The sequence below is a fragment of the Arachis stenosperma genome, chromosome 10, assembly GCF_014773155.1.
Source record: "Arachis stenosperma cultivar V10309 chromosome 10, arast.V10309.gnm1.PFL2, whole genome shotgun sequence".
Taxonomy (NCBI): domain Eukaryota; kingdom Viridiplantae; phylum Streptophyta; class Magnoliopsida; order Fabales; family Fabaceae; genus Arachis; species Arachis stenosperma.
Genome location: NC_080386.1, coordinates 3,572,798 through 3,600,563, shown reverse-complemented (window position 1 = coordinate 3,600,563; position 27,766 = coordinate 3,572,798). Strand labels below are relative to the sequence as shown.

The window sequence follows — 27,766 nt, the reverse complement described above, 5'->3', positions numbered from 1 at the left end:
TTTGGAATGTTATTTATTTGTTATTTTTGGTCTGAGTCTCGCATGCCTCTACATGTTTACTGTTGATCTTTTTGGTCCTGTACTGATAGAGTGATAGATTAGAACCTCAACTCCAAGCCCAGTAAATTATTACAATTTTACAAAAATAATAAATATATTTCTCAATAAAAAAAAGTGGCATATCAAAAAATGCAGCATGCAGGAATAATATATGCACCATGAATTCACATTATTTTTGGTAAAGTAAATAATGTAGTATACAAAAATGGTTCACACTCGCACACAGTGAAAAAATACATGAAATACAGAGTAGGTACAAAGAAAAAGAAAAATGAAAAAAAAGATCTAAAAAACATGATTTTTACTCTCTCCTCTATATCAGTATATTTCCAATGTGCATCAAAGTAAGCACCTACCAAAAATTGTTTTGTAACCAGTTACATGATGATAAAATAGGGGTTCAATTCATTTATGTGATTACACTTACGAATATGTTGGGTAATTAATTGAAATGGCAATTGTGTACACACTTGAGAGAGAGGGAGGGGGGTTGTGGGAAAAGATTCTTTACAATGGGAAGATTAATAGAGTGAGAAAATGAGAGTTTAGCACCATTGAATTTGTAGTTTTTATTTTTTCACTTTATCAACCTCCTCATTTGGTGAGGAGAGATTGATCGGACGGAATTATAGACAAATTAAAATAGTTAAAAATGAATAAATGATCAATCCACAACATCAAAGTGATGAAGTTGTAGAGTGAGAGATAATTTCCAGAATCTGATGATGTAAACAGCCGTTGGTGACAAGGACTCCCCCGAAGGGAAATATAACCCGCCGACCAGCTTGATCTGCCGCAAGATCTATTTCACTCCCGCTCCAGTCAGTTATCTAACAAAGCATAGAAACTAAACTGTAATATACTAGACATAAGTACAATTATATATTAAGCAATTCAAAAACCCAAGATGGAATAAAGTAGTACAAGTAAGAGTTTCCATCCGTTGTGCACATCATCCATCTTGCTACCCAATTGCGTTAAAATCATAACACTCAAACAACATAGGAAACGATACCTTTCCACCAGCTTCATGAACGCATATCATGCCAACTGCATGGTCCCAAGCCTACACAGGACCAAGAAGAATAAATAAAACTTCACTGAATAAATTAAGAACCAAATGATAGATTAAAAATTGATAGGCTACCTTTATAATGGTCTTCTCTTTTGCTCGGAGAATGAAAACAGATGCCCTACCTGAGGCCACCATCAAATACTTGCATAAACTGTGCATTGGTTCACAATAATGTCAACTCTCGCAGCACTTAGCTAGAATGCTCTAAGTTTTGCTAGAATTTATTAAAGTTGGAAACAAATATAGATCATATATTGGACCTTCCACAGCATGCTGCCAAAAGAAGAACTTGGTTGTCCCCCACATCATCGACATTGTTTGTTGCATTAAATGATGACGATAGTGGCAAAGATTCCCAAGTTTGGCTATCTGGAATACAGAAGTGTGCCTTCTGTACTAAGTTAGACCCATCCACAAAACATCTGGTCCAAACACTAGGTAATTTCGGCATACTATTCAACCTTTTTGTCCACGTTCCACAGCCTATGTGAGCAATCATTATAGTTCCTGATGCAGAAAGCATGTCTGCAACCTCCTCAAGTTCAGCTGGGAATTTCTTGGAAAAATCTTCCTGCCAGTTGGGGCAGCCCATAACACCAGCTACAATCTCTCCCTCAACCACAAGAGCCAAACCAACCTGTATGTTTAGTGTTTTTTTTTTTTTATTTGGAATTCCCTCAGACTATGATGAAGATAGTGGCAAAGTTAGATAAACCTATGACATACTACAAAGAAAATAAATTCAACGCAAGTATACCTTATCTTCTGTAAGATGTAACTCTATGAATTTCCAACATTAAAACTTAGTATATATAGACCCTAGGAATCCATACAGAAAACTGGGAACTCATCATCATTTACTGATGTATAGATATGCAATGTGAACAACCATCTCATAGTATTTGATTGAATTGGTTAGACATACACACCCAATACGTAGCCGGTTCTGATCCAAATAAAAAAGCATCTTTGCCACCTCTATCAATTGCTTCCAGCACATCATCTTGTGTCAATGGTTTGGAAGTGGGACTATCTATAGCAGTGATTGCATCAAGCACAGAACCTGCTAAGTTTCTTGATCGCAAGTAGGCAGAGTCCTCCTCAGCCACCAGAGGTATTGAAGGAAACAGCTTGTTTAACTCTATGTTTGTAATAACACAAGATATATCACCAAGGTTTTCTGATTAATTTCTGATAAATGATTTCAAATGCAAGTGCTGCTCAGAAATACCAGGTTGGTTATATAAATATAACTGATATAGAGTGACTAATTCGCCTATCTCACTATACAAGAATCTATTAATGAATCGCATCGCATCTTCAAAGTTTTTCAGTGTGTTCCTCTCCACAATTATAGAGACGAGATAGACATGGAAATGGAATAATGTTAATACCGAAACTGATGAGAGCCTGAACTCCGAAATCTGCGACGGTGACGGGAGTCTGGTCATTCTTTTGATGAACATTGGCGTCAGTTGAAAAGAGAGATGATTTCACCTGCAAAGTGCATGACACATGATATTTGGAATGCCTGAAGGAAAAGAAAAGAATATAAGTGATGTATACATGGAGGCAGAGACGGCAAGCCCTCTGAACAACGTGGACAGCAGCCTCCAGGTGTTGGTAATACTTGGCATCTTGTTGCTCAAATGGGAGCTTGGCCCTAACCTAATGCAATGTAATCGAATGAAATGAGTGAAAGATACAGGGAAGAAGAGTGGAATATGGAAGAGACCTTACTTGGAAGCGTGGGGAGGTACCGCGGCGGTGGTCCAAGTATCGGTAGGCGGAGACGTGAGAGGCGGAACGCACCACCACCGGCACCATATCCATTACCCGATTACTATTGCTCACTCACTCTTCTCTGACGAGGAAACGGCGGCCACTATTGGGCCCACTTGGCCCATCTATTTTTATTGGGTTGGGCTTTAGTATTTTTTATAATTGGGTTAGGCACTCAATTCAATGATAATAAAAAAATTACGGGGATGGATGAGGTCACAACTCAGTAGTTAAATAAATATTAATATTTACCAAAAAAAAATAAATATTAATATATTCGATTTTTGATGGACTCACCAAACGATTAAAAGGAGAATTTTCGGAAGAAATAGTCATAATAAAAAAAAAAACTATATGTACCTATCATCTATTCTTTTTTTTTTTTTTTGATGATATATCTATCATCTATTCATGTAGGCGATAATGGAAACGAAAGTGAATCTGTGGGTCCACAATCCACGGCGCTTCCAAAATATCTTCCACAGAATGTACACAAAAGTTGCCTAGTTGGTAAATTTGAAGATAAGTACATTTTGATTAAGACTAGCCACGTTAAAGTTCCAGCATCCTACGTGGTAAGATTTGTGTGATAATCTCATATAATGGCTGAAACCGACACGTGTCCGGTACCCATAGAATAGGCCAATAGGGCCCATGGTTCTTAGGAAACTGGGCAAAATGGGTGGCCACATCTTGACTGTTTGAGCCGGTTGTTTCCACTTTCCACCTTGTCATCCGGTTGCTTGACCCGCTTTCTGTTTTCTTATATATCCCGACCTAACCTTAGCCAATAAGGCAATAATCCAATCTTGAATTTTCGAAGGTCATTGTGTGTGTTAAGATTATTATGAGCTTGAGGTACATGTGTAGGGTGATGTACCAGGGAGGGGTAAGAGTGGTTCAAGGAATGAAGGATCAAAGAAGCAAGTGTGACTACTCAACCTTAAAGTCTCTCAAGGACTCTGCATGCTCTCCTTCCTCAAAGCAAGCCAGAAGATTCTCATCTTCATCTTTTAACTCATCTGCTATCAAATCTTCCGACTCCCACAAGATCAAACAGGCTGAAGAGTCTCTACGTACCGTCATGTACTTGAGCTGCTGGGGTCCCAATTAGATCTGTACCTATTTTTAATTTCTATTTTCTCTCTATGCAAGCTTGTAAATCTTATATGGATAAAAAATTAGACATATTATTAATGAAAAAAATTAGAAATAAATATTTTTATTAAAATTTAGTTAGTATTTAATTATTAAAAAAATAATTAATTTTATATTATTAAATATTATTTTACACTATTAAAAATATTAATAATAGTTAATTGATGATTAAACATCATAAATTTTGTTGCCGGTTTGCACTCCTCGTTATTATATTCGACCCGTTGTATTTTTTTTATTTTGTACGGTATTTTTCAGCCCCACAGGTCAAGGACTAATCCGTCGTGATACTGAGTTCCATTTAAGGGTTTGTCGTTGGCCATTACTGCATGTACAAGGCGGAATTCGAATCCCAATACTTATTTTAGCGAACTAGTGAACTAACTACTAGAACAACTCAGTGGTTCCATTGTATGTTGTTTTATTTTCTGTTTCAAACACACAATACAAGGTAGACTTTTTTATTTTCTTCAAGTGTTTGAACATTAGGCCCACTATTATTGGACCAAAAAGAATGGCCCAATGCGAAATATTTGCATCTCTCTCCTCCACTAAAATTAAGAAAAATGGATAATCCTCGAAAAAGATAAGTCCCTAACGACTCATGCAACAACCACAATCTGAAGAAGGTGAATACCACTGTGTCTCTGTTCTCAAGAAGTAAAGCTAATGATTTCACTATATCCCTATAAAGCCTGTGTTCAAATTCAATCAACATGTCTCTTAAACCCTTCAAAGCTTATTAGGAGTTACAAAGCAAGGCCAAGGAAGGTATCATCACCAAGACCAAATACAAGACAAGTTAAATGCAGCAGTAGTGGCGGACAACAAGGAGACAAGAACCCCGACAAGAGAACCTTCTTGACACTCGAAGAAGCTGGTTTGGTGGAGATGTCTGGTTTGAGCTCACATGAGCGTTTTCTATGCCGTTTAACGGTACCTATTAGCTATCTCACCTTGCACAATTTCACCTATCAATATATACTAAATTTGACTCTTATTGTTTCATGTTGTTATATGGTGATAGATATCGTCTCTAAATTTATTGAGAGTGATATCAGAGCAAGAAGGGTGTACAATTGAAGAGCTGAATGCTGGGAAAGTGTGTGATTGGTTCCTTAAAGACAAACTCAAAAGGGAGCAGAACGTTGCCTCTGCGGTTCTTCAGTGGGATGATTCCGAGTTCATGTTGTAACCCCCTTCATTTTCTTTTGCTTTTTTAAGGGATAATAATTATTATTATGTTAAAGAGAGAGAGAGTGTGTGGAACTGGTGTCACTCTTTTTTGGCATTGGATTCTAGTGGCCTGGTAAAATGTGCCAAGAGTGTCGCTTCTTTGTTACTCAATATTTTCGGATTCGCGATTACACGTTTTCTGGTATGGAATGCTTCTCCTTTGTCTTTCAAGTGTTGCTGGTAGCAGTATCATTGCTTAACTCATATGGAAATGATTCGTATAATTTTCTTATAGGAATATATTGGTTCACCATTATTCCTTCGTCACTCAGGAATCTTTTAAATTCTAACTTCATAGATAAGAATTTTGACTCATGTACCAAAAGACATGAAAGTTTTTCAAATTTTAATTTTAACAATTAATCTCAATTAATATATATTATATATATTTTTTTATAATTAAAATCAACAACTAAAATTATTGAAACATGAACGTTTAAAAAATTCTTCTTATAATAATTGTTCCTTTCAGTATTTCATAAGAAGACCCAAAAAGTTGTGCTAATGGTTACTACACTAAAGTGATCATGGCTGCAACCGTGAAATTACCGAAGCTGCCAACAAGTCAAGTTAAAAATTGACAAGTATTTGTCTAACTTATTAAAAACGATTAAAAACTAATATTTAATTTGAAAAATATAAAGAAATAAATTAAGTAAAGATTAGACAAGTTATAGACACTATAAAATTCAGGACCAAGTTAGATAGCACCTTGTGCCATTCTGATTCTTGTTGTTGGACTGAGGAGTAAAAACGCGGTTTCCCACACAAAGTATAGGATGATGTCCATCGTCCCAATCACGTTACCAACCTCGCTAATAACTAGAGTCTATTAATTTTCTCTCTTTTTATAGATAGATGAAATCTCGTTCTAAATTACCACTTTTGATGCATGCATGGCAATCTTCTTCTCCCTCCTTCAGCAAGCTAAGTGGTTCTAAGAAATGGAAAATGAGAAATGGGACCCATAAGCATAACCCATTAACCCCCTCTTTCTCTCTTAACTAGTTCACACTTGAGATATAGAGAGAGAGACAGAGAAGGGTCAACGGTCAACGACGACGTTTACCACCATATTCTTATTATATTCTCTTCCTTGCTTTCTTGCTTCCATATAGCATTCCTCTGCTTTAATTTTATGTATGTGTGTTGTGACTGTGTTGGGTTCAGTATATCATCATGGCCACACCTCAAGAATCTGTACAAGGCAGCAGCACCTGCAACTTCTTCACCAAGTTCAGTTCACTTTCCTCACTTGCCAAGTTGCTTCTCCCAACCCCTCGTCGTCTCAAGCTTGATCCTTCCAACAAGCTCTTCTTACATTGTATGCATCATACCATCACTGATCACATAATTCTGACTTTACCCGCTGCATGTACATGCTTGATAAGCACTTTTCATGAAAGGATTTCTTCCATTTTTATGGGTTAATTCAATTCCCCTGTTTTCATATCCTTTGAAAGAAATAGAGGGTTATTTTATTTACTCAATTTTCCTACACAACCTCCCCTTTTCAATTCCAATTGGTAGTTTCTATTCCCATGTGATGAGTAGTTAATTTTGAATGATAGCCATAATAAATCTGAGATAAAATGGGGTTGCTTTGAATTGTGAAAAAATTGTAAAAAGATATATTGGTTTCTTAGTGTTGGTGATGAGTCATCCTACAATTGCTTATTTCTTGGATTCTCTTTGAATTTCTGTGTGTATAAACTTTTAACCTTGTGCATGATTTCCTGTTTGTGTTCGCTATTCTCCTATTCATGCACAGATTTAACTCTATTCTAGTGCTTCATATGATTTATGTTATGCTGTTCATCTTTCTAATTTTCGTATTATGTGTAGATGCGCCGGGAAAGCAGGTTAGAAGTGCCATCAAAATTAAAAACACCAGCAAATCCCATGTAGCTTTCAAGGTATAATGAAACATGTGTCTGTTTATCTATGCACCTGGTTTTTAAATCTTGTATTCCTGATTTGCAATTTTGAGTTACAACGAACTTTCAGAAAGTCTTAAAATTGTCACAGCTCTACAAAATGTTGTAATCCATTTATTACTATATGAATTAATGATTTTTGTGTTCTATACCCTCAAACATGTACTATATTTTAACAATATTTATTTGTTCTTCTTATTTAGTTTCAAACTACTGCACCCAAAAGTTGTTTCATGCGTCCACCTGGGGCTATTCTTTCGCCAGGCGAGAGTCTAATTGCAACCGGTAATAATCAATGAATTTCTGTCTTCATTTATCTATATTTCTTTGCACTTTTTGTGCAGAACTTGACATTGTCATAAACACCAATTTGTTATTGGTTTGCTAGTGTTCAAGTTTGTAGAGCCTCCAGAAAACAATGAAAAACCACAAAAACCTGCACTCAAATTTAAAATCATGAGCTTGAAGGTCAAAGGACCAATGGACTACATCCCTGAGCTGGTTAGTTAATTAATCTTGTTTATGAGCTTATATTTTTGCGAATTCCTGAGTGTTGTTCTGACTCTGAATCAATGGTTTTGATTCTCTCTATACACAGTTCGATGAACAGATAGACAAAGTGATCGTAGAGCAGATTTTGCAGGTTGTTTTTCTGGATCCAGAGCGTCCTAGTTCTGTAAGTGCTGATTATTACTCTTACACTGCACTTGTTCATTTAAGCATATCTTGCTTAATGTAATTGAGACACACTGTTATTATCTCAGTCTACTAATTGAGGTTGTAATTATGTCATTGAGAAGGCTCTGGCGAAACTGAATCGGCAGCTAGCTGAGGCCGACGCTGCTATGGAGGCGCGTAGGAAGCCTCCGGAAGATGCTGGTCCTAGGATTATGAGTGAAGGGCTTGTCATAGATGAATGGGTGAGTATGCTTACTTTCAAGTTTCAATTGAGCTATATATGTATTTATTCATATTCATTCTGATTGGGTTTGTAGAAAGAGAGAAGGGAAAGGTACCTAGCAAAGCAGGAGCAGCAGGGGACTCTGTATAGCGAATGTTAGAATTGAACATTAGCCTCAACATGCACACTGAACTTGGTTGCATTTTAATGCATCTACAAATTACTAAACTACTATTCAAGTTCGTTGAGACCTACCCCACAATGCACAATTCTCCATTCATTGGTTGTTAGGAATTTTTTTAATAAATAAATATATACTATATTTCCATGTATTTATTTTTTCCATCAAATTCAAGACCCTTGGAGCTAGCATATATGGTTAGTAATAGTATAGTATAGCACAAGAAAGTGCTTCCTTCATGGCTTCAATGAACACAATGAATGAAATCATCCATTTGAGATGAGAGGTTGGAAATTGCACGACACGAATTCACTGTGCCTTCCTCCTCGTTCCTTTAACAACTCAGCTCCCATTCCCAACCTACTTTACTCCATCACATGTTTCCCATTCATTGGTTCCATACATGCCCCATAACAACCAAACATTATCACACAGATTGTTAGATCAAGCGCTTATTACTAGATAAAAAACATATCTTAATCCAAATACAACTTCTATTACTTAAACCATTTAATCAATATTGAATTGTTTTGGTTCAATTTTCTTGTCTTATCTGAAGTTTGCCGGGCAACAAGCATGCTTGCTTGGTCGTATTGTACATTTATTGATTGAATTGACAAAAAAGAAATTTGATATTGTAAAAGATTAGGCAAACCTAGCTAAGAGACAAAGCAATATAGACAAGGAAAACTCATCCATCGCTATCTTCTTTGTATATAACGTTGGATTAGATGTTGGACAGAGAAAAAGTAAGATTGACACATCTCACATGCCCCTGAAGCATTCATGTCTTCTCCATGTGATCACACACGTATGCATACACAAACAACCAAATAATATATTTGGAACACTTCCAAAACACAACTAATCTGTATGTATAACTGCCATTAGTAAATAGTAATTACATTCTTTTATATCATCATATAATTAACAATATAACTTCTTTTTTCTTCACTAATTCTTGTTACAATCTCAACAGAGAGCCTGTACTACTCTTGTCATGTGCCAGGCAAATAAAATTTGAAAAAAAGTGGAAACAGAAAATTAGCACAGCTTAGAATGACATGATGTAAAAAATAATCAGTTAAAGATTCAAAAGAATTACATTCAAGAGTGGTGGTGGTGGTGGTGGTGGTGGTGCCAGATTCCACTGAGCATGGTGCGGAATGTATTGGTGGATAGCTTCCTGACAAGTCTCTTTGCTTCAGCAGAAGAAACTTGAGATTCTGATGCAAGCCTCTCTATGTTCTTAGCATACCCAGAACTCACAATCTTCTTCCTCCCACTGTTGCAATGCGTCAATGACATCAATACAGAGATCAAGAACTTGTTGTTACCTGAATTCCCCTCCTCTGGATCCAACAACTGCAGAAGAAGAGCAATGCTTTCATCATCTTGCACAAACCTCTTCCTGTTCTTGGCAACCATAACCATCCCGGAGAGTGCCTCGGCCGCCATTTCTCGAACCTCGAATGATTTCACATTTAGAAACTTAACAAGCTCTGCCATGAATCCAGCATCACCTAGAGCTTTCTTAGCATCTTCACATGTTCCACACAATCTAAACGCAACTTTGAGAGCCAATTCTTGAACAGAAACGTCGCCGTTTCGAATATAGTACATCAATTGATCCACAAAACCATAGCTCATCAAAATAGTGACACAACTAGACCAAGAGAAGAACAAATTCTCAATAGCCCTCATCACTACCTCTCTTGTTTTGGAAGAACAAGGCCATTTAGGATCCAAAAGTCGCAGCAAAACACGAACCCCGCCTTCTCTAACAACAATCTGCTTAACCAATGACTCATCTCCGGATGCAATACTCTGAAGAAACTCAATGGAACTCACCTGAATCGCTTCGTCCCTTGACCTCATAAGCTTAATGAAGCTTGAAACCGCACCTTCATCAACCATGAACCTCTTAATCTCTTCAACACCAACCAGATTCCTCAGAACTCCACAAGCAGGACAAACCAATTCTGCTCTGCAATCTACACCGCCACAAATCTTCAACAACGCCGTGACGCCGCCGTGAGCGGAAACCGACCAAGCATTATCGGAATTCTCAGTCAAACTCTGCAGACACAAGGCAGCAGCAACTTTGCCAGTCTCACTTGAACACTCCAAAACCTTAACCAAAGGCGCAACAACACCAGCGCCAACAAGAACTCCTTTATAAGAATCAAACCCCGCAATCAAAGAAACTACCTTTGCAGACTCTTGTTGAATCTCCAACTCAGAGGACCCTAGAAAATCAACCAGAAAATGAACAACGTCACCGACTTCAACAATCACCTTCACGTACTTGTCGTCTTCGGAAGCAACTTCGTGGAGGTTGATCAATGCCTGCTTCTTCATACCAACATCGCCAACCTTCATTCTGGTGAGTAGGTCCCTCACGAAGAACCTCATGTCCTCTTTGGAAGCTCCAAGTCCAGGCTTCGAGACCACCAGAGCGTAGCTGTGTGTGAGAACACCCTTCGTGTACATCTCAGACAGCTTCTTCACATGGCAATGGAGCTTCGCGAAAACCACCTCTAAGTCGCTCTGCATAAGAAGCTTCCCGCTGTATGTCAGATCGGTGCAGCGGCGAGCTAGGTCGGAACACTCCTCCGCGGTGGAGAGGATCGCAGGGAGAACGCCGGAGAGTGAAGGGTCGTCGTCGGCTCCGACTAGACCGGAGTACAGCTCCTCAAGCTTGTTGCGAATCAGTTGCCATTTTCCGGCGAAGACCCTAATCGAGAGGGAGAGGGAGATTAGGGATGAAATAAGGTTGACGACTCGCCGGGGATTGGAGGATTCCGGCAAGTTATTCCGGCACGGTTTGAGTTGTTCATCGTAGCCCATAATAGCTGGAGTTGTCAGTGGTTCTGGTGCAACAAAGCCATTTTCCGGCGAAACGACGGTGGTTGTGGAATCTGAGAGAGAACGTAGTTTGTGAGAGCAGATCTATACTTATCCTTACATTGCAGTTGGATTCTACTCTCTCCATTTACTTATTTACCCTCACTCGCATTGAATTCCTGCTTCGCCTGGTGAGGACAGTTTGGTCATTGTCATATGAATAGGGCAACTCACTGAAGACACAGTCCCCATTTAGAGGATGTTTTTTTTATGGTGAGTTATTAGTCACTAATTTTGATTGATTATTTTAAACACAACTTAATTTAGGGGAAGTGAATTATGAATCTTGTAACAAAAAGGACAAGTCAGCAAAATAAGCAACTGGCAAGCAATGCATGTATTGTTGCAAAATGTGACTTTATGGAAATTTTTTAATGTGATACTGATGGCAGTTAACAGTTATTGACTTATTTCAGAGGAAAAATAGATTTGTTAAGGGTTGCTTTTTGTTTAAAATATTAAATAGCAGGGTCATACTTTGCGGTTAATCCCATTACATTACACCAAGCTGTCAGCTACCTAGTTAACCTTACTCTCACTCTAGTTAGCTTCAGCAACTTTTTAAGTATGTGTTTAGGTTAAATTAATCTACCCGTCCTAATAATGTGGTGACAACGTTGATTCATTACAAGTAAAAAGAATACCAAGGAAAAGTAAGAGTAATATATATGCTGCATAGTTACATTTACATACATACATTTTTGCCGTATATGAGCAGCATATATATGCTGCCATTTACTAAGTTCCATACATAGTTACATACTATGTCAAATCTGAAATTAAATCAGTTGACTGGATCCAACTCAACAGGATTTTTTTCCCCTGCATTTTTAATTTTGGAATATAATGACAAAGAAAATGTTGCATTCTTGTCTTGTCCAATGAGCTAGCTCTGTTTGAGTCTATGATTGTTGATTTTTCTAAAACAATGGTATTAAACTACTCTTCTACCTTAATCCATGATAATAATAAAGAAATCTCGTGTCCCACAAATTCAGTTCAGTTATAATTTTAGTATTTATTATTTTATCTTATCTTATCTTTAGTTGTTTTTATCTTATCTTTATTTGCTTTTATCTTTCTTAGGCCAATGTTCTATATATATTTAGTTTTACCTTCATAATACAATACAATTCAATCAATCAACAATCAATAAATTTTTTTCATCTTTTCTATTCTTTTTCTATTCTTTCACAGTTTTATCAAATGGTAATAAAAAGCATTTAGCCTTAGTTCATCTTGCATGGAAGTAAGCAAATGATTTGGTGTTTTTCTTTTAATTTACAATATTTGGGTGATGATAATTAAATAATGAATAAGGATGCAGAGTAATAATAGTACAAGTAATAAATATGTATGCATGTTAAAAGTACCTTGTTGCATTAATTCGTTGAAGTAGTTATTTTGCTGTGCTTTTAATGCAAGGAAGCAAAACTGGTGAAATGAGATGAATTAGAGGTTACAATAAATAAAGGATATGATCATGAGAGTGGTATTTAGCTATGAAAGCGAAGTAAGAACAAAAAAGAGAGACAGAACTGTGTGAATGAGTAGTAATATACGTACCTTGATGATCAGAGAGTAGTAGATAGATAAATGGACCACACCAATGCAACCTTGCATAGAATAGAAAGAAGCTAAGAAAAGGGCATGCAGCATGCAGCTTTCAATTCAGGCAAGAATGACACAAACCCCACCCATGTGAATTATCTTTCTATTCGCCTTCAGCCACCACTCACCTTTTCTATTCACAAAAAAAAAAGTTGCAATCTTTTCCTTACCCTTTTTTTTAATTTATTGATTGAGTTGTAAATGTAAACTAACGTATACAATACAATACATTCGTAGTAGCTAAAATCTCGATTTAATTTTTAAAAGAGGAGTGCTAGGGGTTAATAATTTTTGTGTTTTGTAACTATCAATTGACCATCAATAGTGTTTTTAATGATGTGAGATTACAACCAACGGTTGAAGATCACTCATTTTTCTTTTGATAGTTAAGTGCTGGCCACAAAATACAAAAATTGTTGACTTCCTAAACTTTCTCATTCTTAAAATCTTCTAATATTACGATTTTAAATAAGTCAATCGATTTTACAAAATTTATACTAGATCTAACGATTTTATGATTTAAATCTTATTAAGATTTTACCTACTTATTTAATTTGCTTTTTTGATTTCACGTAAAATCTCGATTTTCTCTGCTTTGAATACGCTACAAACAACCCCTTTTATTCACTATATATTATTCTAACAAGTATGATTAAGTTTGCTACAAAATCTCTCAATAAAATGATGCATATATCTTCAAAAAGTGTGCATGTTTTTTAAGAGACAAATTGTGGTTCACGAAGTAGAAGAGAAAGCTCCAAAAGGATACAATCCAGATAGATAGAGAGAGCAATATGCTCAAAGCAAAAGGCTAATAAAGCTGCCCAAAAAAAGCAGCATCTATCACCCTATTGACCAACCTCATCCCCATTCCCCCACCACCCTTAACATATATAACACTATGCATCGACTTTTCAACAAGTTATGGCGCTCACTCAAGGAAATGTATATGTAAAAAACTAACTTTTAATTAATAATAATGGTTAATTTTTTATTGCAAATTTATTTTTTAATTTTAAAAATTAACTGATTTTAGTTGAAAAAATTAGTTCCTACTTAAATTCTGAACTAAAATATCAAGAATTATTTAAGCATATAGTTAGAGTTTAAATTTTACAAAAAAAAAGTTTAAGTTTCTGATTAATTAGCACTTATACTCTTCTAAAAATGCTCGTTTTAGTTACTATTATCAATGGTACATATATATTTTGAATAACAAAAAAAGCACCTAGTGCTTGTTCTCCAATGTTGGCTTTGTTAAGGTCTTAAGGAGCCTGCGGAATGAATACAGTATAGATATGGTGCTAGAGATGGGTGGAAGGGGTTTGTCTATGTACTTGAATGAATTTATGAGAATGATATTGCATTGAAGAAGATTAATTAAAAGCTTGAAGGGTTTTGATTGTGGCAACTCATCATTGAATAATCTGTTATGGTGGATTCAGAGCAGAGATCACATGACGAGAAGAAATGCAATTAAGAATTAAAAAATGTTTAGTAACAAAGAAGAATTATTAAAAAAAAGTCGAAATTGTTGTGACTAGGAAAGGATAAGAATGGATGTCCATTTAATGGGCAACCCATTTTTTTTACGTTAAAGAGAACAAGTTCTTAGGATGAAGAAAATAAATGTAGTTTGAAAAGTAAACTTTTTTTTGTCTATAAAAATATGATCTGAGGTAAGGGAATACACACAGTAATATAATAATATTTTCTTTCTTTCTCTTACTATAAACAAATACAATTTTCTCTCTTTTTACTTTTAATACTTCTTTCTATCTTTATATATATATTTATGCAATTCTCTCTTTCTTTACTTTTTATACTCTTTTCTATCTTTATATATATATACACATTACAACATATAATATTATTATATATATACACATCATTATTGAGCTAATTATTTTAATGCTAGAGTCATATTAATACATCTTTATTTTATATATCTTTTATTTCACAACAGAAATTTATGTTATTTCACATCTATTAATTGTTATAATGATTAATGAATATTAAATAAAATAATTGTTTTTCTATCTCTATAGTATTATCGTTATAAATTTATATATGATTAATATATATCAATATGATAATGCTAGAAAGACAAAAAAAAAAAGAAAGAACTTAATAAATGTTAAATAAGATAAGTTCTAATTTTTTTTTACTAATTATTTTTTGTTAGTAAACATTTTCGATATATCAATATAAGATTAAGCTATGATATATTAATTTAAGAAAAAGTCTAGAGGGGTAACAACTTTATTAAATTCTGACAAACATGTAACCAGCAAAGAAAAGTAAGTTATTGAATGAAATCTCACACCATTAAAATCATAATTGATAGCTATTTGATGGCTACAAGTCACAAAAGTTGCTGACCTTTAACACTCCTCTTAATTTAAATAACAAAATAATAAACATAAATCTAAACATAATTCTAAAGCTAAATAAATCAACTAAAAGTCTAAAAGGCTATAAAATGTTAAACTTAATCTAAATGGTAACAATTTATGTATTTCTAACATGTAGAACCTAAGTGGGCCGGGGCTTTTTGGTCCAAGCACTTAAGTTGCTTACTACATCATGCTAAAAGAATCTATGTACCTTACAAGGTATAATTCAGCTTCAGAAAAATATTTTTCAAACATTTAATTCCCTGTATTTTAAATCCATATCTCTATTTTATTTTCTCTTAAATTTTGTTGATCCTGATCTACTACGACATGATGTTCAAATAATTAAAACCACTCTTCATCAAGTTTTAGAGATGCTTATTATGGCTTTTTCTACTTGTGAGTGGACTTTGTTTAGTAGAGGTTTTAAGTAATCATGACAATTAATCATAAGTGGGTTTTAAATTAAATTAAATTCAAATAATATACCAAAATAGAATTACAATATAAACCTAATCTTTTCCAATTTTAGTAGAAAAGAAGTATGTTACAATATAATTCTGATTGTGACTGTTATTTAAATTATTTTTTTTATTAATAGATATAAACTTATTTGTTATAATTTTTTTTGAGAGAGTACATAAAGAGTACATCATATATAAAGTATAATAACTCAAATATCTTTAAAGAAATTTTTCATTCTCTTCAACAATGAGAATAACTTATTTTTTTTATTTTTTAATTTTTTCTGATTCATCAAACCATCAACATTATAACTTAAAAACATGATATTTTTTTAAGAATTATCATTATTGAACTGAAACAAAAGGATACTCACAGGATTAATCTGAAATGGGAGAATACCATCATCATTGATCAGTGGGGTGAGGGTTAAGATGTTAGAAGTGTAGTTGATGCTCGAATATAGCATCAACTCACAGCACATAATCATCATCTGGCATTAAGAGAACATTTCCTGTTACATTCTGCACCCAATCGAGCTACCACTACCACTGCTTTTTCTAATATGATGAATCTCACATGTGATAGAACAGTATTAGAAAATACCACATAGAAAGTTTCATTCAAGTCATAACTCCGTATGTACATTTTTCGGTCATTTGTGGTTTTGAACTCAATAAAAAAGATTCTAGAGGTGAATAAAGTAAACTAAAATCAAAAAATTAAAATAAAGAATCTGACTGTTACTGTTATTTAGATTTTTTTTATTAATAATAGATGTAAGTTTATTTGTTATAAATTTTTTAGTAGAGTACATAAAGAGTACATATTATATAAAGGAAACACTCTGATAAAAATATTTAAAAAAATAACATAGTTTAATCAATTATATGTATTGAATTTTAATTACTTAAAAACATCTTAAAAAATGACTCCCATTATATAAAGGGTAATAACTCAACAGATATTTTTAAGGGAATTTTTCATTCTCTTCAACAATGAGAATAACTTATTTTTCTTCTTCTCTTAATCTATTTTGATTCATCAAACCATCAACATCGCAATTTTAGGGTATAAGATTTTTTTCGTAAATCTCAAAACATATTTTATTTGATATATATGGGTATCGCTTTTTCCCTATATTAACACCAGCTCAACTTGAAGTTATACATTCATTTAAAATACATTTTTTTTGGTAAAATTCGTTTTATTATTATAAAAAAATTATAACAAATAATTCTACATCTAATATTAATAAAAAAAATAATCTAAGTAACAGTCACTAACCTTTGGCGAGTGGAACGACGACGGCAAGGGAAACCGAGGAGGCGCCAACGATTGTCGCTGCTAGTAACTCGAACTTGGCGAAGAGGAAAATTTTAAAATAATTGAAAAAACACTAACAATTTTAAAATAAATGGAAAAAATATGATGGTTCAAGTAGGAAGGCTCACCATTGGGAGTAGGAGGTCAAGCCCAACCCAACCGTAGGACTGTTTCCATCACCTTCATGCCCCCACTTAGGTCACAAGTCAGCGCTACCTAATTTGGCGAGCAACATGCCAACATATCTTATAAAAGTTAAGGAAGCGAAATTAATTGAATTAAAGTGAACAGAAATACTTAAATAGTATATCATCTAAGACATGATCAAAAGTCAAACCAATTTCTACAAAGTGGCAAAATTGGTTAAAGTAGATTAAATAAATGCTGCAACCATTTGTGTTAGAAAGAAAGAAAAGAAAGAAAAGAAAGAGAATCCTAACTCGAAAAATGAAATTACAAAGTTCGAACAAAATGTATTTACATCTAGTATAAAATTAGGAGTCCTCCTCCATTAATCTCCTAATCTTTTACTGTCTGAATCTCACCCATTATAGTCCTATTACTTACAACATTGAATCCCAAAAAGCTGTAGGGCTAACCTTTTTTCCTTTTTTTGCCTTCTTTCCACCTCCTATCTCAGATACTTCTGTGTTGTTCATATCCTGCATATCTGCATTAGCAGATATGTAGCACTAACTCCAGTAGCTTTCTTATTGGTTTGCTCTAGAAGGCTATTTCTAAAATATCTAATGGTAACATCTTGTTAGCCGAAAATAATTTATTTTGAAAAAAGGGTGTATTCGAGGGCTAGAAAGCACGTGTTTTCAAAAAAAGGCCGACATCGGAAAAAAGAGTCAACAAGGTGTTTGATTTGACTAATCGAAAAATTCAAGTATCAAAAGTGGACTAAATCCCCATAGTGGTCTCCCAAATTCAGTCCGTGCACCAATTTAGCCCCTGAGATTCCAATTGCACTGTTTATGTCCCCAGATTGCGATTTCGTCACCATAATGGTCCTTCGGAGAATTTCCGGCGTGAGTCAGCGACGGCGTTGCTTATGTGGCAGAGCCACTGCCACGTTGGACATTCGGAACGACGTCGTTTCATGGGGCAAAACGATTGAAAGCCAACACGTCGCCGTTTTGATCACAGTGAGTGTAGTAGTAACTTGGATGTGGGGTTTGGCATTCGTTATGTCTTCTCCTCCATATTTTCCCACCTCTCTCAACGCTTGGTCTCCTCCTCCATAATCAGCAGTGACGGGCAAGAGCACTGCTGCCTGGCTTCTTAACATTGCTGTACTGAACTTGGGGGAAGGTTCGTGGTTCACCATTGAAGCAACGACTAAAGAACCGTTTAAGCTAGCTTCAAGGTACAAATTTTATATTATTTTTTTTAATTTTCTGGATCATGTTTTATTCCTGATATGGCCGATTGTTAAAGTTACTTGAACATGATGCATGTAGTTTGTGTTAGAATCCACTGCTTGTTAGGGTTTTAGTGTTTTCCTTCTTCAAACCAGTAATGCATGTTTTGTTTCTTGTGAAAAGAACAGGGGAAATCTCTGGTGGTGTGTAATATCTAAGTTATTTGTTGTTTTTGTGTTGCATGCGTGGTAAATTTTAAGCATTTCCTCTGTTATGTTGCAGATGAACGCCGAATTGTTAGACATAATGTTTCATCATGGGGTAAATTTTGAGAGGGGTAAGGATGGGAGATGGACATACACACCTGACAATAAGCATTGTTTAGGTGATCTGGATGTGGACAGGTTGAATGTATTTTACCTGGGAAATTACTTCAAAGAGCTAGGCTATGAGACCATGAAGGAGGTTTGGTGGCAGGTCCCTGGGATGAGCCTGGAAGTATGTTTGAGGCGTTTAGAATCTGATAATGAGTTGAGAGAGCTGTGTTCTCATGGTGGAAAGAACAATGGGGTAGTGGATGTTTACATTGAACATGGCATTTCAGAACCTGAAATAGTACAAGGAGAGGATGTTGTTGTGCATGTTGATGACCAGGTGAGGGATCTTGGAGAGCAAGCCAAGTCAAATGCCAGGATGGTGAAAGACTCCCCTGTCAAACCTACCACCGAGAAGGACCCTCCTATGAGTTTAAGCATGGTAACATACAAGCCCCAAGCTAAAGAGGCGTTACTAAAGAAGAGCAATGTGAATTCTAACATGGAGTCCCAGCCTAAGGCTAAGTCAAAGTCTAAGCCTAAGACAGTTCCTAAACCCAAACCAATGGCCAGACAGAATAATGTAACTAGGACTAGGAGATATTGTCTAAGGTCTGTAGGGAAAGGTATTTCAAAAGCAAAGAAAAATGCTAGTGATCATGTTCTTTTATCCTCTGATTCAGACTCTCATGACAGCTACGAGAGTGCTGAGGACGAGGCCTATAAGCCACAAGAGCCGGATGATAGCTCAGATGAATCGGGCATTGGATATACTGTTCCTTCATAGAAGAATAAAGTCAAGAAACCCAATGCAAGGAAGAAGGTCCAGGCTGAGAGTGGAAAGGAAAAAGGGAAGGCCAAGGTCTGTGTTGATGATGATGGATTTGTGGAAGACGTTTCTGATGAAGATGTGGACATCGGATTTGTGGGGGGAGGTCTAAAGGGGGATAACCATGACGCTTTTGATCCGGGGTCAGAATCGGATGGTGGCAATTCGTGGCACTCTTTGGAGATGAAAACACCACCTAATTCAGAGAATGAGCTAGTTTGAGAAGAAAGTTCAGAGGAGGTATTTCCGGTGTTTAGACAGGGTGCTAGGTTCGGGGAACTACATTTAGAAGTCGGGATGAAGTTCAATACTAAGTGGGAGTTCAAGGAGGCAGTGAGGGAGTTCACTATCCAAGAAGGGAGACGGATGAGGTTTAGGAAGAACGATGGTAAAAGGGTGAGGGCAGTATGTAAGGTGAAGGATTGCAAGTGGGTTATCTACGCATCAAGGGACCACGAAGACAGTTGCTGGCAAGTTAAGACTTTCTTCAATAACCACACTTGTCCACGAGAGGATAAAAACAGGGCAGCAAATAGAAATTGGGTTGCAGGTAAGTTGGTAAAAAAACTAAGGAAATATCCCAATTTCAGGAACTGTGAGGCTACAACATATTTCAAGACAAAATATGACTTGTCGCTCAATAGGAACTCTATATCACGGGCACTGTGTGATGCTAGAAATATAGTCTATGGGGATGCCAAGGAGCAATATGCTATGCTTAGGGACTATGGTGAAACACTATTGAAAACAAACCCGGGATCAACTGTTCAGATTTGCACAAAGCCACAGCCTAGTGGTGAGGTCATATTTGAGAGGATGTATGTCTGCTTGAGTGGCTGCAAGTCAGGTTTCAAGGCTGGCTGTCGTCCGTTAATTGGACTTGATGGGGCTTTTCTAAAAACTATTTTCGGGGGGAAAATTCTATCGGCTGTTGGACAAGATGCTAATCATCATGTCTATGTTATTGCCTGGGCAGTTGTGGAAGTGGAGAACTTTGAGAATTGGAAGTGGTTTCTAGAGTTGCTACATGAGGATCTTGGAGACTACAAGACCCATGGGTGGAACTTCATCTCTGATATGCAAAAGGTAATTTCTTACTGAAACCTTAATCCTTACTCTCACATAAGTTTAAATGTGTAAAACTGTGTTAGCTTGATGTAGTGCATATAGTGCAGTATACTGCCATATTGTGATGATACCTAAGATATAATTGTTTGATACAATTGTGATGATACCTTTGTGGTATACTATTGTTTGATATAATTGCTTGATATAATTGTGATGATACCTTTGTTTTATACTATTGTTTGGTATAATTGTTTGATATAATTGTTTAGTGCATAAAGTGCAGTATATTATACCTCTGTGGTGTGCTGTTAGGGTCTGCTGCTATACTGTCAATACTGCTCTGATCTAATTGTTTGATTACATACTATACCTCTATGGTGTGCTGTTAGGTACTATTATGGTGATCGATTTTCAAAGTTAGGGACTATTATGGTGAAGGATTTGCAAAGTTAGGGACTATTATGGTTATCGTTATGCAAAGTTAGGGACTAGTATGGTAATCGTTTTTCAAAGTTAGGGACTATTATGGTAACATAATGCTTGATATCTTCAGGGATTACTGCCTGCTATGAAAGCCGTGATGCCTAATGTGGGACACCGATTCTGTGTCTGGCACTTGTGGCGAAATTTCAATAAGCAGTGGAAGAACCTGGAACTTAGGGGACTGTTATGGGAGTGTACTAGAGCTACAACATTTCAAGAGTTTAAGGTACATAAAGCCACTTTTTTTGAAACTGGAGTTAGCTTACATGAACTTCTTTCCCAACTATTAACTGTTGAATTTCAGGAATACATGGATAGGATAAAGCGGCTGAACGAGGACGCATGGAAGTATCTTGACAAGTGGCCAAGGGAGGCATGGACGAGGTCATAGTTCAGGCATAACCCGAAATTGGACTCGATTTACAACAACGCATGTGAGGTTTTCAACTCAAAGATCAAAGAAGCAAGGGGCAAGCCTATACTTACTCTTCTAGAAGAGGTGAGAATATTTGTCATGAGGACTATGGCTAAGAACAAGGTTAAATTGGACAATCACCTGGGGCTGTTACCACCCGTAATCAAAAGTAGGTTAGAAAAGGTGAGGAAAGAGTCCAGACATTGGCATGCTATATGGTCTGGAGATACTGGATATGAGAAGTTTGAGGTCCATGGGCGTCCAACAAACCATGTGGTAGACCTGGGGAAAAGATTATATACCTGCCAGTTCTGGATGTTAACAGGTTATTTTCTCCCACCCACTTACCTTTGCTCATTTAATTTTACACTAGTGTTATAAATAATTTTTTGATTTAACCTAAGCTGGAAGTAAACTGGACTTGTAGGGATTCCATGCATTCATGCTTGTGCAGCACTGGCCAGAGTCAACAAGCACACAAAGGATTTCTGCCATAAGTTGATAACCATGGAGTCTTACAAAAAGAAACATACAAGTACCACATCAATCCTATACCTGGCCAAGCCTTTTGGGAACAAAGTCAGTTTAACAAGCCATTGGCACCACCAATCAAGAGGAAGCCAGGGAATCTTCAAACAAAGAGGAGGAAGGACTCCTATGAAGGCACAAGTTCTAGCAAGAAATCTAAGCCAGTAACAGCCTTGAAAAGACAACTTCGGCCTTTCACATGTAAGTACTGCTTGCAAAAAGGTCACACCAAGAGAGGATGTGAAAAGAAAAGAGCAGCTGATGCTGCTCAAGCTGCAGCTGATGCTGCGGCTGCTGCAAAGGCAGCAGAGGCTGCTAAAGACCCTAAAAATGCTAGTGCACAAGCAACTGCAACTGCCCAGGCCACCACAACTGACACTGCAACTGCCTCTGCATCTGCCAATGCCACTGCAACTGCTACTGCAACTGCAACTACTACTGCTACAGCTACGGCTAATGCTAATATTACCATCAGTTCTGCTCCTATTGGTCAAGGTTCAAAAATTGATCTGTCACAGCCAATTTGTTCTGAACCAGAAGACTCTCAAAAGGTACAATTTTAATTCTATAATAAGCCTTTGTAATTCATGGAGTAAAAACTCCGAAAAAGGTTTAGTGAGTGACAATGTTTGGTATTTATTTCTGGTTTGAAATTTGTGTAGTTCACTGAAGTAACCGGGGAACCAGCCACAAGACCTGCCAAACTGCCTACTAGAAGAAGGTCACCTCCAACAACCCCTTCTACAGCACTGGACCCAATGAAGGGTGCGAGTTCTGCGACTGCTTCACGATTCACAAATTTTCTGAAGTTTGTGCCGACTCCTGGATTTAAGCACCCCCGAAAGAAGTGAACTTTCATATTAGGATATTAGGACATTTTGCTTGTCAAGTGTTTGTTTTTTGTTAAAAGATACAGTGACTGCGCTCACTCTAAACAATGGTTCATTTTCTTGATTACTAATCAAGTATGTCATGCTACTTGTTCAATTACTTATGGTTGTAATGTGTTAAAACTATGAATGGTTTGCCATATTTTGGTATCGATCAATTAATACTGTCCATGGTTTGGATCAATCTTGCTGTTTCTTATTTACAAGTTCTTTTACTTCATCCAACAGGATATTATATTATATCAAAATAAGATGATTTACACAAACCTTGTTATGTTACCACATAACAGTTTCATTCATTAATTTGGGAACTACATTACATTGACATGTTCTCAATCCTTTAATAGCACCAATCCTACAAAAACAACAATTACTAAGAACCCAAATCCAAGAACATGAGTTATGAATTTCAGATTCCTAATGTCTGCCTCCATCTTGCCCATCCGCCATGCAAAGTTCATCTTCCTGTCACCATCATCATCTCCTGCAACAGCTTCTTCAGACAACTCCTCTTGCACAGAATCAGCCCAGACGAATAACCCACACCATGTTTTTCCACTTGTCTGCAACCAACCAAAATAATCAACCAAAAAAAAAAATTTTCAATCAGCTACAAATTATTAAACTTTACTCACATTATAGTTGGGGCAACCAAAGAAGGGCTTGTTAGGATGCGACTCCGTCCCATACCACCTTAGCATCGGGCGACAACCACAGCCGCACCAGTCCGGAACCCGTCCCTGCCTGCTTCGCGTCGTGCTTCTTCTCCAGTTCTCCGTCGACGATGACCGGTTGGAACTTCCTGCAACATGGCTCCCACTTCCTCTCATGGGGGACAGCTACTGGTGTGCAGAAGAGAGGCAGAAGAAGACGTTGATCGAGAGAACCACATTGAGGGGAGGCCAACGAAATTTTAGGGTTTAAACATGAAGAAAGGGACTACATTGGGAAATTTAACCACACAATCCACATCATCTGTACACTACGGTGTCCAACGTGGCAGTGGCTGTGCCACATAAGCAATGCCGTCGCTGAGTCACGCCGAAAATTCTTCGAAGGAACATTATGGTGCCGAAATCGCAATCTGGGGGACATAAACAGTGCAATTGAAATTTCAGGGGCTAAATTGGTGCACGGGCTGAATTTGGGGGACCACTATGGGGATTTAGTCATCAAAAGTGGCTTCTAGACGTTACCCATATCAAGCAAAGGAAGCGGAAACGGTTACTCACGAATTAATGTACATGGAGGGTTACATTTCAATTTGATTTGGTGAAAATTTCTATAAATAAAAAAAAATTCGAAGGTATAAGGGTTGAAATCTTTTTAGAAATAAGTGCCAAAAACCAAAAGTACAAGGGTTACATTCCAAGTCTCTTACTCTCATACTCACACTGCAACGAAGAAACAAGCGCCAAAAGTCATCGACAGTTGTTGCTTTCTCATCTTCTACACTCAAGCATGCAAATTCCAAATCATTATATTTGGGTTTTGGCTTGGATTTGGGCTTCTAAATTTTTGCAACAAGATATATGATCTTTCATTTATCTCATAAGCAAGCTAAGTTGGGCCCAAATAAAACAAGACAGTACTCAATTACTTAAAATAGACTAAGTTAGGTTGGTGTTGGTTTAGTGATTAGTTCATTATTCCATTTAAATAAATGCCAGATTTAAACTTTTGAATCTCCTTGTATATGCATGAAATTATTAATCAGTCATAAATTTTTAAATAAAACTCTAATCTATGACGAATTAGTCATTAACCTATCAAATTGTGAAAAATCAAAATTACCTCAAATATAATTCATTTGCTACTAATTTTTCTCTCACACACATACATGACACACACCACACAAAAAGATAACAATTATCTTTTTAAGCATTATAAAAATTAATTATTTTTCCACTTGTGTCTGACTATTGCTCGTTTATGAATTATATTATGAATCTACTACTATATACATGGTGTGATAAAGATTCATTAAAAATTCTATATTTTTATTTGAATAAATATTGTTACGGATCCGGCCCACGGACCCCGGACCCATGACCAAAACCCGAACCCGGCTTACCGGGTCAACCCATCCCGACTTTCTACAAGGCACCGAATCGGCCCTCTAGATCCTCTAACTAACTTTCGAATTCAAACATCTCCCTTATCTTAAGCAAATAAGATAAGATAAGATTATCACCATCACCTATAAATAGAGGACCCAGGTCCCTCCAGGTATTCATTCATTCCACACACCTTATACCTCTTAGATCTATTCTGACTTGAGCGTCGGAGTGTCTTTGCAGGTACCCCCCCGCTCCATCAGGGCCGTCCTACATCCGATCCGACCCGCAGGTTCCCGATCCTCCTCTCAACCCGTATCAGAAGCATTCTGTACATTGACGCCGTCTGTGGGGACCTGCAACAATCGGACCGGATGGAGGGCATCCTGGAGGATAACCCATCAAGCCAGGACGACTCCCAACCGCGTCGTCCAATCTCAGAACACCATGAAGCCACAAACCAAGCAAAAATAGCAAGCACCATCCACCACGCAAACGAGGACGTCACGACGGACCCACAACATCCCGAGAAAGCCAGGGACAAAGCGGCACAAATCATCCAGGATCTCTGTCTCCGAGTCCAAGAACTTGAAGGCAAGCTAAGCGACCGGGAAAAACACAATAACGAGCATGGAAGCCAGGCAACTTCCAGGTCAAGATCCCACCACGGAAGGTCGCCAATCCGGCAGCACAATAGGAGAGATGGTCGCAGCACCTCACGCAACCGCCGACGCGAGAAGTCGCCCGAACGACGATACGACAAGAAACACCATCGCAGCGATTCTCGGGATGTAAACCGTCAGCATGATTCAGACGAAGACCGGAGATACCGAAGCACCAAACGCACGAGAAGCGACCATACTATAATGGGAGCTACGCCCTTCACGGAAGGAATCTTAAGAGCAAAACTCCCCAAAGGTTTCGACAAACCCACCGACATGAAGTACGACGGAACCAAAGACCCTCAAGAGCACCTAACGGCCTTTGAGGCCAGAATGAACTTAGAAGGAGCATCCGACGCAGTCCGATGCAGAGCCTTCCCAGTAACCCTGGCCGGGCCAGCGATCAAATGGTTCAACGCCCTCCCAAACGGATCCATAACTAGCTTCCACGACATCACAAGAAAATTCATGGCCCAGTTCACAACCCGAATCACCAAAGCCAAACACCCTATCAGCCTGTTAGGGGTCACACAAAGGCAAGAAGAATCCACAAGAAAATACCTCGACCGCTTCAACGACGAATGCCTAACGGTCGACGGACTCACGAACTCCGTTGCCAGCCTCTGCCTAACTAACGGAATCATGAATGAAGAATTTCGCAAACATCTCACCACCAAACCAGTGTGGACCATGCACGAAATCCAGAACGTCGCCAAAGATTACATCAACGACGAGGAAGTCAGCCAGGTCGTCGCCGCCAACAAACGGCAGCACGCCGCCACCCAACACGGCAACCCGACTCCCCGTCATAACGCACCACCCAAAGAGAACCAACGAGACCACCTTAAACCGACCCACAGACCACCAAGAATAGGAAAATTTTCCAACTACACTCCCCTAACAACATCAATTACTGAGGTATACCACCAAATAGCAGACCGAGGCATCATCCCCAGAGCCCGACCACTCAAGGAAAGGACAGGAGGAAACAAAACCCTCTACTGCGACTATCACCGCGGATACGGCCACAAAACACAAGATTGTTACGATCTCAAAGACGCTCTTGAGCAAGCTATACGAGACGGCAAACTCCCCGAGTTCGTCAAAATCATCAGAGAACCAAGGCGCGCCGACAGAGACAAATCACCAGAAAGAGAAGGACGCAACCCAAGAACCCAAAAACCACCCAGGGAAAACACCGAAGAAGATCCGACCATCATAGTGAACGTCATCACGGGCAAAGACGTACCAAATAAATCAAAACTAACAATGAAAAAAGACCTCAAGATAATGGCCGTCAAAAACCACGACCCAGTAACCATTGCCGACAGCACGATAACCTTCTTACCCGAGGACTGCCAGCACGGCACCTCGGCAGGAGATGCCCCCTTCGTCATATCAGCCCGAATCGGAACAGGACTAGTAAGAAGAATACTCGTGGACACGGGTGCCGACTCCAATATCCTCTTCCGAGGAGCCTTCGACAAACTCGGGCTCCGCAACGACAACCTCCAAACGCATCGCCACCGCGTCACGGGCCTCGGAGATAACTTTCTCAAACCAGACGGCTCGGTCACCCTCCCCATCACCATAGGAACAAGCAATCAGAGAAAGACGATCCTATCCGAATTCGTCGTCCTAAAAGACTCCACAGCCTATAACGTCATTCTCGGGAGAAAAACAATTAACGACTTCTCGGCAGTCATCTTCACCAAATACCTCCTCATGAAATTCAAAGCCGATGACAGCACCATCGGAACCATTCACGGAGACCGAGAAGTTGCAGCCGAATGCGACAACAATAGCTTAGCTCTAAGGAAAAAATCCCGGGACGCGGCCGGAATATTCCTTGCCGACCTAGACGCACGGCTTGACGGCCAACCTAGACCGGAACCAGAAGGGGACATGGAAAAACTACAAATAGGGCCAACCAAAGATGAATACACGTTCATCAACAGAAACCTCCCACACGACCTCAAAGAAGAACTCTCTCAACTTTTGAAACAAAACAGAGACCTATTCGCATTCACACCAGCCGACATGCCGGGAATAAGTCCCGATCTAATGTCTCACCATCTGGCAGTAGACCCCTAGCCAAACCCGTGGCGCAAAGAAGACGGA

General features: G+C 37.8%; 5 protein-coding genes across 5 annotated transcripts; 3 read left to right on the top strand and 2 right to left on the bottom strand.

Annotated features, from left to right (window-relative positions):
- Positions 1-257: 257 nt before the first annotated feature.
- On the bottom strand, positions 258-3,023 carry LOC130956149 (putative PAP-specific phosphatase, mitochondrial). The gene is given in 8 exon segments (XM_057883189.1): positions 258-890; positions 1,076-1,126; positions 1,208-1,286; positions 1,396-1,860; positions 2,063-2,276; positions 2,530-2,632; positions 2,702-2,803; positions 2,876-3,023. Coding segments are annotated over 8 exon segments (1,260 nt in total). The 5' UTR covers positions 2,969-3,023; the 3' UTR covers positions 258-737.
- A 1,567-nt stretch (positions 3,024-4,590) lies between these two features.
- LOC130955336 (uncharacterized) lies at positions 4,591-5,499 on the top strand. Its single transcript, XM_057882176.1, has 2 exons — positions 4,591-5,011; positions 5,103-5,499. Exons 1-2 carry the CDS (start codon positions 4,745-4,747, stop codon positions 5,268-5,270), a joined length of 435 nt encoding a protein of 144 aa, XP_057738159.1. The 5' UTR covers positions 4,591-4,744; the 3' UTR covers positions 5,271-5,499.
- A 529-nt stretch (positions 5,500-6,028) lies between these two features.
- LOC130955335 (vesicle-associated protein 4-2-like) lies at positions 6,029-8,569 on the top strand. Its single transcript, XM_057882175.1, has 7 exons — positions 6,029-6,635; positions 7,157-7,227; positions 7,452-7,533; positions 7,637-7,749; positions 7,847-7,924; positions 8,049-8,168; positions 8,244-8,569. Exons 1-7 carry the CDS (start codon positions 6,491-6,493, stop codon positions 8,307-8,309), a joined length of 675 nt encoding a protein of 224 aa, XP_057738158.1. The 5' UTR covers positions 6,029-6,490; the 3' UTR covers positions 8,310-8,569.
- A 648-nt stretch (positions 8,570-9,217) lies between these two features.
- LOC130955334 (uncharacterized) lies at positions 9,218-11,281 on the bottom strand. The gene has a single exon (XM_057882174.1). It carries the CDS (start codon positions 11,178-11,180, stop codon positions 9,438-9,440), a length of 1,743 nt encoding a protein of 580 aa, XP_057738157.1. The 5' UTR covers positions 11,181-11,281; the 3' UTR covers positions 9,218-9,437.
- Positions 11,282-19,839: 8,558 nt separating this feature from the next.
- LOC130956589 (uncharacterized) lies at positions 19,840-21,484 on the top strand. The gene is made up of 3 exons (XM_057883630.1): positions 19,840-20,628; positions 21,164-21,319; positions 21,398-21,484. Exons 1-3 carry the CDS (start codon positions 19,840-19,842, stop codon positions 21,482-21,484), a joined length of 1,032 nt encoding a protein of 343 aa, XP_057739613.1.
- The last annotated feature ends 6,282 nt before the right edge of the window (positions 21,485-27,766 follow it).

Bases quoted from the DNA above. Each gene is read 5' to 3' on its own strand.
- LOC130955336 (XM_057882176.1), top strand. From the start codon at position 4,745: ATGATTTCACTATATCCCTATAAAGCCTGTGTTCAAATTCAATCAACA. The intron at 5,012-5,102 runs GTACCTATTAGC...ATATGGTGATAG, and splicing joins GTTTTCTATGCCGTTTAACG to ATATCGTCTCTAAATTTATT.
- LOC130955335 (XM_057882175.1), top strand. From the start codon at position 6,491: ATGGCCACACCTCAAGAATCTGTACAAGGCAGCAGCACCTGCAACTTC. The intron at 6,636-7,156 runs GTATGCATCATA...TATTATGTGTAG, and splicing joins CAACAAGCTCTTCTTACATT to ATGCGCCGGGAAAGCAGGTT. The intron at 7,925-8,048 runs GTAAGTGCTGAT...GTCATTGAGAAG, and splicing joins ATCCAGAGCGTCCTAGTTCT to GCTCTGGCGAAACTGAATCG.
- LOC130955334 (XM_057882174.1), bottom strand. From the start codon at position 11,180: ATGGGCTACGATGAACAACTCAAACCGTGCCGGAATAACTTGCCGGAA.
- LOC130956589 (XM_057883630.1), top strand. From the start codon at position 19,840: ATGAAGTTCAATACTAAGTGGGAGTTCAAGGAGGCAGTGAGGGAGTTC. The intron at 20,629-21,163 runs GTAATTTCTTAC...TGATATCTTCAG, and splicing joins TCATCTCTGATATGCAAAAG to GGATTACTGCCTGCTATGAA. The intron at 21,320-21,397 runs GTACATAAAGCC...GTTGAATTTCAG, and splicing joins CAACATTTCAAGAGTTTAAG to GAATACATGGATAGGATAAA.